At 40.2% G+C, this 11994-nt stretch overlaps 1 protein-coding gene and 1 non-coding gene across 2 annotated transcripts in view; both read left to right on the forward strand.

The window, feature by feature from the left end:
• DUSP14 (dual specificity phosphatase 14) overlaps positions 1-11461 on the forward strand; it is a 17299-nt gene extending 5838 nt beyond the window's left edge. Inside the window, exons 2-3 of the mRNA XM_008568066.1 lie at positions 8762-8853; positions 10137-11461. Coding sequence (XP_008566288.1) covers positions 10229-10825 — 597 coding nt within the window. The 5' untranslated portion in view covers positions 8762-8853; positions 10137-10228 and the 3' untranslated portion in view covers positions 10826-11461. The remainder of the gene's footprint in view (positions 1-8761; positions 8854-10136) is intronic.
• TRNAI-GAU lies at positions 7712-7785 on the forward strand. The gene has a single exon. It is a non-coding gene; the product is annotated as a tRNA-Ile (tRNA).
• Positions 11462-11994: the final 533 nt, after the last annotated feature.

An 11994-nucleotide genomic window follows, 5' to 3' on the forward strand; every position in this document is an offset into this window, starting at 1 on the left:
AAAAAATAAAATAAAATAAAATAAAATAAAAATTATTATTATTTTTTTTTTTTCCTTTTTGTCTTTTTTACTGACCGGTAACGGGATCGCAACCCTCGGTGTCGCGCTCGCACCGCGCTCAGCCAGTGAGCGGGAACCGGTCTCCACATGGGATCCGAACCCTCGGCGGGAGCGCCGCCACGCTCCCAAGCTGCGCACTCTCCAGTGCGCCACAGGGCTGGCCCCAAGGAGCAGATTAACCAGCCATTACTCAGCACTCATAATCGTTGGTCATACTTACTTTATCTCTCTTTTCTTTCATAAAAACAATTAAGCATTATAAAGCTGAAGCTCCCTTGGGACCCATATTCTCTTCTTTCCCCATTGAGACAACATTCATGCCTATGAAGTTGATAGGTTTCCTTCTGAGAATGTGAGGTACTTCAAAAAGTTCATGGAAAGATTCATACTGTCTTAATTCTGTTTTTCCATGAACTTTTTGAAGTACACTTGTATAGAAATAAAGTTTCCTATACTCCTACTCAGCAACAGGCAGCACAGAAAGTCTGGCTGGTTGGCCCACTTGGTTAGAACATGGTGCTTATAACACCAAGGTCAAGGAGAAGGGTTCAGTCCCCGTGCTGGCCAGCCGCCAAAAAATAAAAAGGAAAAAAAAAATCAATACAAAAGACTTCTGTGATCAAAAGTGTGGGGATTTCTCCCCAGACACCAAGTGGTTCTGCAGTGGAAACCAGCTGGGTATCCTCCAATTCAGTTCTAGCACTATCTGCCTGGAGATAGCATCAGATTCCACAGATGGAGGGCTCAGTCCCCAAGACTGCTCCCCTCCCCCACAACTTTCAGGTCCTAATTGCAAGCCCAAGGCTGTTTTACCTATGCTTCTGACTGACTGGCTATAAATTGGGGTTCCCACAACCCCCTCCTGGGGTTCAGTTAATTTGCTAGAGTGGTTCATAGGACTCAGGGAAACACTTATGCTTACTAGTTTCTTATAAAGGATATTACAAAGGATACAGATGAAGAGAAGCATAGGGCAAGGTATGGGGGAGTGGTGCAGAGTGGCCATGCCCTCCCTGGGCACCCCAGCCTCCAGGAACCTCCATGTGTTCAGCTATCTGGAGACTGAACCCAGTCATTTTGGGTTTTTATGGAAGCTTCATTACGTAGGCATGATTTAAGCATGGACAATTGTGTAGAAATGTGTTTGGAGAAAAAGGGTATGATTTAATACTAATAGACTGAGTGGGGAAATCCAGCAAGGACTGTTTGCTCAGATTCTTGGCCTCTCTGTGCAGCATTCCTTCCTCCTGAGTATGGGGCAGGACTCCTCCTGAAATGGGGTCTTATCACTATAGTCAGGCAAGGTAGGTCAGAGGATTTCTTTATGGCCAGGTCTAAGACAGAGAGGCAAGGGAAGGTTAGAGCAAACCAGGAACTGTGGACAAAAACCAAAATGCGCATATCATAATATCACACCTTCCAAACCACTTGATTTATTTAAATACCTAGATGAATGTTAAGAAATCGCTACTAATCTTTATTTTGTACTGCCACATGTGTTCTGTGTTTAGAGGACAGAACTCTTTCAGGATTAAAGGTGGTACATCATGTCACATGATGTTTCTTATAACAAAAATTAGAAAAGTATTTATATTCAGTGTTTTATGGATCTTCAATTACTTGGTATAAACTTTTAGCCAAAGGTGATTCGACATGGCAATGAAATGGAACTTGCTTCCTCCTGGATTATATCTTAAGTCCAAATAACTACTGTATTATTTTATTTGAGAATAACCTTCTTTAAAAAATGAATTACATCTGTGGAGTTTCTTGTTCCATTTATCCTAGAAATTACAGTAGATTTTTTTTTTTTTTACAATAGCAGCTTAATTTTAATATTTTTAGATTCCTTCTTAGAGAGAAATAAAAATTCCCAAAACTTCACCTCCAGAAATTCTGATTAAGTAGGTCTGGGGTGAGGCCTGGGAGTCTGCATTCTAACAAGCGGCCCAGGTATTTATCATGTACGCCTCCTTAGGACCACAGTTTGTTTTTTTGTTTGTTTTTGGTGGCTGTCCGGTAAGGGCATCCAAACCCTTGACCTTGGTGTCATAACATTGCACTCTACCCAACTGAGCTAACCGGCCAGCCCAGGACCACACTTAGAAAAATACTTTTCAATCCCACGATGATTTTATAACTTATTAATTTCAATGAGGGGTTGGCAAACTTTTTCTGTAAAAGGCCAGGTAGCAAATATTTTAGGCTCGTGGGCCATGCAGTTTCTAAGTCTGCCGTAGCATGAAAGCAGCTGTAGTTGATAAGTAACAAATGAATCTGGCTTGTGTTCCAATAAAATTTTATTCATGAACACTGAAATTTTAATTTCATATAATTTTTTATATGCTATGAAATACTATTCTTTTGGTTTCTTTTTCAACCATTAAAAAAAACGTAGAAACCATTCTTAGCTTCATAGGCAGTACAAAAACAAGTGATGGCCAGATTTGGGCTGCCAGCCATGAAGCCAGAGGCCACTGCATTCTCTTATAGAGTGTGAACAGTAATTTAGGAATGTTTTAACAGTTTTTGGAATATAGAGAGAATTGTGTATATTATCTTATTGTATTTTAAGATTATATTTTTTTCAGGAAACAAAGGCAAGGGAACAACTTTAAGATCCTCTGCCTTTTGACTCCTGTTCACCAGCTGAAAACTTGATTCCTCCCTTAGCTTGCAGGATGGCTGAGACACCCAGCTGCCGTCAAAATGCAGTAGGCCTGCTGTCTGTCCGCATGAGAGGGGAGTGTAGCTTCACCAGGTTCCCTCCATCCAGCTAAAGCAAAAGAGTTAACTGGTTATCACACCCTGCTCAGGAACTCTAGGTGTTAGATGCCTTTGATTTATAAAGAAAAATGGGAAATAAATTTATCAATACTTCATAAATGAACTTAATTTGGTATAAAATCACACTCAAAAAAAGGTGGGATTGGGCCAGGGGTATGATGAGGAAGTCCTTGTAAGGGAAAATGCTGAAGCTCACTGCTGGAGTTTTAAGGATTTGATAAGTCCAAGGAGACATCAAAGGGAAAGATGATCAAAGGGTGATTAACTATTAACTACTGAGCTCTTAGCCCTGTGAACTTTATTCTAACTTATAAATTCCTTTTTTGTCTTCCTTAAAGTAATAATGAACTCTTAAGGACTGAGATCTTATTTGTGAAAAGACCTGCATTTTCTGAGATTTCATGGTCCTGCTTCTCAGAGGGCAGTAGTGACTTTGGCAGTTTTGAGGCAAACATGTCTACCTGGATTTTATTGCTGATGTGTGTGTTTGTTTTTTTTTAAAATAAATATATAAATCAAAGTTTACCATTTAACCAAATGTCTGTGATTCACATTTAATTTTTACCACTTACTCCTGGAAGATTTTAAAGTATTTATATAGGCAGTCACAGAAACTCGTTTCCGGTTATCACCAAATAAGTTTAAATGTAATCGTGGACTTCTGCAAGCATTTTCTTGGCTCAGTTTCATCAGATTTTTCACACTTAAAGACCGTCTCATGCCAATAGCAGTTTAGGATTTTTAGAGATTAATATCCAGATTATAGATAAAGCACAATCAGACTGGCCTTATGTTTCTTAATTCTTTCCCCTTCGCAATTTTTATTTTTTTCCCTGACTAAGTGTACGTTTTGGTCTTTAGATTGGTTGATCTGTTGTGGGTCTCATGCCAATAGCAGTTTAGGATTTTTAGAGATTAATATCCAGATTATAGATAAAGCACAATCAGACTGGCCTTATGTTCCTTAATTCTTTCCCCTTCGCAGTTTTTATTTTTTTCCCTGACTAAGTGTACGTTTTGGTCTTTAGATTGGTTGATCTGTTGTGGTCAGATTGCATGTCTAACCAACAAAAGGACAACTTGTGGAAGGAGGGTTCTGGTCCCAGTGGGCTGCTAATTTTCTATGTAGAGTCTGGGAAAGCTTCTTCACCTCCATTTATCTCTGATTTCTCATCTGGGAACCACAGCAGAATCAAACTGATCCGGGAGAGGCTGAGCGAGCTCATGTGGCTTAAACAGGACAGGCACTCAAATTTGCTTCAGCAAGTCCAGTGGGACAGAATGAGGCAGATTAATGAAAGCAACACTTCTCACACTTGAATGTGTATACGAATCACCTGGGATCTTGTTAAACGGTAGAACCTGATTCTGTAGGCCTTGGGGTAGGGCCTGAAATTCTCTATCCAGCTCCATGTGGTGTTGATGCTGCTGGACCTTGGGTCACACTCTGAGTAGTGAGGGACAATAGAAAAGGGCTTGTGTTCTCCATTTGGAATCTAAAAATAAGGAAGTGCTTGAAAAGCAAGAATGGCAGCCTGTTTTAAATGGATTGGAGAAAAAGCATGATAGTACAATCTGTAAGACACCTCCTCAAGAAACAACTCAGTTTTTCAGCACTGTTGACTGTACTTTACTGTGATCCTGTGCGTTCTCTTTGCATTGCTGCACTAGTCATTTGATTCACTTAGTGTTATCTCTTATTGTTATTCGGTTGTTTTTACATGCATATCTTGTGTCACCTCTTTAAGATGATAAAATCTTAGCACAGGTTTATGTATTATGTTACCATTTCTGTTCTGGTTACTATTGCTGCATAACATAATTCCAAAACTCAGTGGTATAAAATAACTATTTTATTGTGCTCATGGATTCCTGTAGGTCAGGAATTTGGATCTGACATACTGGGGACAACTTGTCTCTGCTTCACAGTGTTTGGGGCCTTAGCTGGGAGATTCAAAGGCGACTTGATAGCTAGGAGCTAGAATCATATTGAAATATCTTTACTCATGTATTTAGTGGTTGATCTTGGCTATCAGCTAGGACCTTGGCTGGGTTGTGGGCTGGACCACTTCCATATGGCCTCTCCATGTGGTACTTCTGCTGGGCTTGTTTGGGCTTCCTCACAGCATGGCAGCTGGGTTCTGAGAACAAGTCCCAAGAGAACGAGGTAAAAGTCTGTGAAGTATTTATAATCTAGCCCCAGAAGCATCATTTCTACTGTATTCTTTTGGTTGATAACAATCACAAAAGTTTCTCCAGGTTCAAGGGGAGGGGACATGAACTCCACTATTGGATGGCAGGAGTGTCAAGATTACACTGTAAGAACAACATGTGGGATGGGATATAGTGTTGTGGCCATCTTTGTCAAATACATTTTGCAGTGGTCCAAAACAACACTCAGCATAGTGTTGAAGACATGGCAAGAACTCAGTAAATACTGTTGTGTGAAGAGTGGGTAAGCATCAGAGTGGGTGAGGACCAAATTCGAAAATTCAATTCTAAATGTGAACAGATCACTCCATGGTATCCAAAAAAAATACATACCTCTACCTTTTATAATTATTTATAATTACCTTTTATAGTTATAAAAACATACCCTACTCTGCTCACCCTGTTTCCAGCATGGAGCATCTCTGAATTTATCATATGGAACAAAACTTAAAATCTGTACACGTATGTCACCATATTGTCTTTTTTTTTTTTTCTCCCTGCTCTTATAAAGTGGACTGCCCATCTCCTTTGGGCTGTGGCATATTCTACATCTGGCAGCTGGCTAGTATCTTACAGTGGTCAGTTTTTGTTAGGCTCATCAGATCCTATGTTGGTGGGTGGATGGTCCACATATGGACATCAAGATGGTCAGCCTGGTCACGACCACATAGGCAGTTGCTCTACAGCTACGTTCCACACTGGGGGAATATCTGTAGCTGAACCAGAATGGTGACTCCCAGCCTTTAGCCTTATGTGTATTATGTGTTTTTATCCTCACTCCAGAACACTGTCACATCAGTTAATATGGTGGGAAAAGCAAAAAAGACCCATCCTCCAAATGTGAGATGTTGAAAGGTATTGAGGGATTTTAGCCAAATTGCTAAATCTTTCCAGGTGACTGAGAATAATTTATGAATATCTTTTGCTTCATTTTACTTTAATATGACTATAACTCAACATTTAATTGTTTGAATTTTACTCTCAATGTTCTGCCAGAAAATTATTTTTCCTTATTGAAATATTTTCACATTGTGGTTTTATTTTTAAGAATGAATATTTGAACTTTTCCCCCAGTGGAACACATTTCTGATTTAATAATGAAAATGAATGAGAAAAATAGTATGAATTTATTTATTTATGACAGTGTAGGCTAAAATACCTCTGTTTTAAAAAGAGCAGCTTTAAGGTTTTTAAATTTTTTAAACAAACTAGACAGACATTTAATGGAAAGAGAAAATGTGATTACATAAGCTTTTCAAGTATAAAAGTAACAGTGTAGACCTGAAGTATGTACTCTCACCCTGAAATTCCTAAAGCTAAAAATATTTTAGTCAGATCCTTTTACAGTCATCTCTAGCACTATTGTGGCCACTTTCTGCTTGTTCAACATGAGAACAAAAAGCAGTAGATAGAATTTCAGTTCTTTAACTGCTGATTTTAGTGGTTGCCATCATTAAAAAAAAAATAGGAAAGTAGTCTTCATGGCACCAGGATGGATGCTCCGAATAGGCCGTGCCTCCGGGTATTGATTCGGTGTGGTAGTCGGCACTGCTCCAGGTGTGGATGCCAGTGCTAACCACAAGGCTGGTGCCCACATCCCAGGAAGCTCTTCAGTGCACGGAGCAATTAGTTGTTATTAGCTTATGCATTATAGAGATCACAGGCCCACTGGGCAGACACTAATTCTGCATTGTGTTTAGCATTTAGTGCTTGATGCTTATTATTCAGAGACCAGCATCATCTCTGACAAGATGTTCCTTACAGCTGATTAAAAAAAGCTTTCTGGGGTTGGTTTAGAACAGTTCCTCCTTTCTTTCACCTCATCCCACCTCATCCCACCTCATCCTACCTCATCCAAGAAGTAAATGCAGCTGCCCGAGCAGCTTGGGAAGGCTGTGCTGAACACCATGGACAGCAGTGTGGACATTCCTTGGTGTTCTCTGTGGTCATCCTCGAATCAGAGACTAGTGTGCTGCAGTAGGAGTGGCTGTTCACTCAGAGTGCCATGCAATCTTTGATCCCTCAAATATGGGTCAAGCTGTCCTAAGAGATCTCCTTTTTCTCCCAGTACACTTTACTAAGTCAGTTTTGATGCACCCATGATGTAATACCTGTGGGTTTTTTAAATTCTTTACAGTCAGGTTCTGCTAATCTTAGACCTGGACCAGACTAGGGCTTCTCAGTGTGCATACTCTGGGACTACTCGGGGCAGCAATCTGTTTTAGCAAGCCCTCCAGGTGATTATAATGCAAGCTAAGTTTGAGAACCACTGCATCATAATATAACCATTTTTAAAGTTTTCTTTTAAAAAACTATTACAAAATGTTAAGCATAAAAATGGCATATGACTCAACCCTTCACTCCAAGGTATTTAACCAAGAGAAAGGAAGGCATATGTCTCCACAAAGACCTGTACGTGAATGTTCACAGCAGCTTTGCTTGTAATAGTATAAACAACCCAGTGTCTATCTCCAGGTGAATGAACAAATCATGGTATATCTACACAATGGAATACCACTCATCAATAAAAGGAAATGAACTATTGGTATACCCAACATCATGGATGAATGTCAAAGTAATTATGCTGAGTGAAAGAAGCCAGACCAAAAAAAAGAAAATTGTAGGATTCCATTTACATAAAAGTCTAAGGACTGGCCAGTTAGCTCAGTTGGTTAGAGCATGGTGTTGATAACACCAAGGTCCAGAGTTCAATCCCTGTACTGGCCAGCCGCCAAAAAAGAAGTCTAGAGAATGCAAATTATAGTAACAAAAGAACAAATGGTTGCTTGGGAATGAGGGTAGAGGGCTAGAAGGATGGGTTATAAAGGAGCGTGAAGCAATTTGGGGGGGTGATGGATATGTGTATTATTTTGAGGTCATACATGTCAGAACTCAAGTTGTACACTTAAGTTGTATATCAGTTTGTACATCAATTACATCTCAGCAGAACTGTTAAAAAAAAATTTAAGTGTGCTGGTTACCTGGGATAGGCAGGGAACAGGTGGGAGAGGAACACATTTTTAATGATGTTCATGGTGCTCATCATATTATTACATAAATGAATAAAATAGAGCCAACAGAGAAAATAAAATCAAAGAAAATTTCAGATTGCTCTCTTGATGCAGCAGCCCTGCTCCCCAAGAAGCTGTCTTCATTGCCAGGTCCAGTGCCATCACTCCTGGCCATGCTCGCAAGCAGCTGATGTAGACTTCTTTCCTGGCACACACTCTCCTGTACCTTGTGTTACAGTCACATGGCTGCTCGTCTTCTCTTCACTGCATCTTGCTTAGCTGCTGTACCCACTGTGATGTCTGGCCCTCACGCTACTGGGCGACTGAGGATACATGGAAGAGACTTTTAGCTCAGTTTTGCATCTCTTACAGGCCCACTGAGTATCCTGCAGTGCCTTAAATTTCATCCATGTGTTCTGGTCTCTGAATCTCCTCCTTTCAAAAGGAGAGATTCGTCTCTGTTATTGCCAAAACTGTATTTAACATTTGTCACCCATGGGTTAATATGTCTTTAATGAAAAACTGGGACTTACGTTGATATTTCTTACAGGCGCATTCTTTAATTACACATCTACAAGCACAATTTCTACTTCCTAGATTTATTCCAGTCAAACCCAGTTTAGTAGTAAAAACCCAGGAGGAATTCTTTTGAACTTCCTGATTGGCCATGTCCTTGCTTCCTTGTCTTGCAGGTCTGATTTATATCCACTGTAACCAGCACTGCTCACCTGGGACTTTCTGGATCCAGACCGAGGGCTCCAGCATTCACCAGACTCTTCAGCAAGTGAGTAGACCAAGCACTGCTTGTCTGTGGAGCCTAGGAATGTTCTAGTCTGACTGAAGTCACTTCAGGCTTCCCTATAGCACCTGGATGTGCACAAGCACACTTGCCAGTGGGCACAGACTATAAAGCCTTGTGATTTTTGTGGTGAGAGGAATTGATGTATCTAAAATCTCAGGAAACTAAGAATTTCCTTTTCTGTCATTACTTATGTAGACATTTTCTAGTAAACATTACACTCACGAGAGAATATAGATCTTCAGATATTAAAGTGAAGCCAGTGGTATTCCTCTTGGAGCTTAGAATTGGCAGAGAAAGGTAAAGTTATCGTGTGTGTGTGTGTGTTTAGTTAGCTAGTTTATTTATTTTTTAATTTAATTTATTTATTTATGAATGACCGGTAAGGGGATCTTAACCCTTGACTTGGTGTTGTCAGCACCACGCTCTCCCAAGTGAGCTACAGGCTACAGGCCGGCCTGGTAAAGTTATCATTTAGCCACACCCATGGTCAGGTCAGCTAAAATGCTCATATAACTTACAGGATTTAATTTATAGGTCTTTTAAGACCATGACTTTCAAATTGCCTGCGATTATTTCCATGGAAATGCCACAGCACAAGTTAGCCAAAGTTAATTGGATTTCCAAAGTGTTCACATGTCACAGATATGAGCTGTTTTTAAATAATAAAGAGCTAAGATGACCTGGCTTTTCTGCAGCTGATCCAATTCAGTATCTTTTTAATTCATAAGGGCAGATCATTAAATATGTTACCGAATGAGATATCATTTTTATACTTTTGTAAGATCTCTGTCTAGAATTAGGTTTTTGAAAATATAGCCACCATAGCTATGGAAGTAGGCGAGAAGTATATAAAAAGACATGGCTATAGGGGGAATCAGAATTCTCATTTCTTCCTAATCACCAAGGAATACCACTCCCTTCATTCAGTAAGAGCAGGACCCTACAAGACTATTGTTCAGGAACACATTGGGTATGATTCTGTCCTTAATTTTTCCAAAAAGAAGATGACTATTTCCACTTAGAGCTTTTTTTCCCCCGATAATTACTCGGGAGCTGACTTTTGTACTGATTTTACATACTGGCATCTTAGGCTAATTTTCTTAACTGTTAATCGATAGAAAAAGATGTGTCTACATCCTTGAAAGAATGCACTCTGTTATAGAAAATAAGTATTTCTGATCCATTCACCTTGCCATTCCACAAACACTATAGGCTGTGAAAAATCAATAACATTTAAAGTACTGACAGATATCTGTATTTTGCAGGAAGGAGATTGTAATTCCGGATTCCTTGGTGGAGGAAAACAGAACTCACTGGTCTTGTCTCCAATGATGCAAGTGTGACTGCTGGCTTCTTCATGAGCTCCAGAGGTCACAGCACACTACCACGGACTCTCATGGCTCCTCGGATGATTTCCGAGGGAGACATAGGAGGCATTGCTCAAATCACCTCCTCTCTCTTCCTGGGCAGAGGCAGTGTGGCCTCCAATCGGCACCTCCTCCAAGCTCGTGGCATCACCTGCATCGTTAATGCTACCATTGAGATCCCTAATTTCAACTGGCCCCAATTTGAATATGTGAAAGTGCCTCTGGCCGACATGCCTCATGCCCCCATTGGACTGTACTTTGACACTGTGGCCGACAAGATCCACAGTGTGAGCAGGAAGCATGGGGCCACCTTGGTGCACTGTGCTGCAGGGGTGAGCCGCTCAGCCACACTCTGCATCGCTTACCTGATGAAATTCCACAATGTGTGCCTACTGGAGGCGTACAACTGGGTGAAAGCCCGGAGGCCTGTCATCAGGCCCAATGTGGGCTTCTGGAGGCAGCTGATAGACTACGAGCGCCAGCTCTTTGGGAAGTCGACAGTTAAAATGGTACAGACACCTTATGGCATAGTTCCAGACGTTTATGAGAAAGAGTCCCGACACCTGATGCCTTACTGGGGGATTTAATGCCACCAAGGCCTGCATCAGCAGCCCCTTGAGCAGTACCAGCATCTGCTACACACCGTCTGCTCCCTCTTTTCTTTTCAAATGGTTGACTTTTCGTTCTCCCTCAAGTGTTTTTTACACTGGGTGTTCAAGTTTATTTTAAGAGATGGGGTGGGGGGGGGAACACGAGGGGAATGCATACAATGCTAGCAACATTTTTAAAACTAACATTTTGGAATAGTGTTTATGAAAATCTTTAACTGGCTTTTAATCATTTTTAACAATTTGAACAGTTTAATAAACTGTTTGGCTCTGCTGTATTCTGAATCCCATGCCTTTTGGCACCATGGCAGGTGCAGGAGGAGCTCAGTGCAAAAATCATTTTGGGCCTCAATTAACCCTTTAGAGACCCCAGGCTGCCGACCAAAACACTTGCTTAGGAGAAGACTGATACCAGCTTCAGTGTCTACTGGATTAGCCCTACTCTTTCCTTTCCCCTCTATTATTTACTGACTCTGTAAGTTAAAATAAATAAACCTTTATTATTTAGCTGTTAAGTAATTATAATGAAATCTGCTGCAACAACCCTCCTGGAATCAATATGCCCCAGGATTATATTAGCATTATTTTTAATAAATATATCTGCTTAACATATTAGAATTTTTACTAATAATATAAGGGTGTATGTGTATGTATGTTGATGGAAGATGCTGTCCAATAATTATGCTAAAATATGGCTCATATGACAGACAATTATGAATGCTACTTAAAATAGACATCCTAGCTGAATCATGTCAACGTTTCACATCTTGCAGATGGGCAGATTAATCACTTACAATTCTAGAACAGTGGAAAACAGTATAGAGTGTATACTCTGATAAAAGGTGAGTCCTCCATTAATGAAATTGGTTTTAACAAAAGGTGTGCCTCTGCTTGACTATTAACAAATCACTTACAATTCTAGAACAGTGGAAAACAGTATAGAGTGTATACTCTGATAAAATGTGAGTCCTCCATTAATGAAATTGGTTTTAACAAAAGGTGTGCCTCTGCTTGACTATTAACACACACAAAAATGCCCTCAACCAAGCCTCAATATAAGTGATAAGCAAACAGCAATGGCTTTCTTTAACTTTGGAAATGTCATTCAGTTCACTGCTCCTAATAAATTTGACAGTACAACTCAGCAG

Source organism: Galeopterus variegatus, unplaced genomic scaffold (genome assembly GCF_000696425.1).
Source record: "Galeopterus variegatus unplaced genomic scaffold, G_variegatus-3.0.2 Scaffold372, whole genome shotgun sequence".
In the NCBI taxonomy this organism is placed as follows: domain Eukaryota; kingdom Metazoa; phylum Chordata; class Mammalia; order Dermoptera; family Cynocephalidae; genus Galeopterus; species Galeopterus variegatus.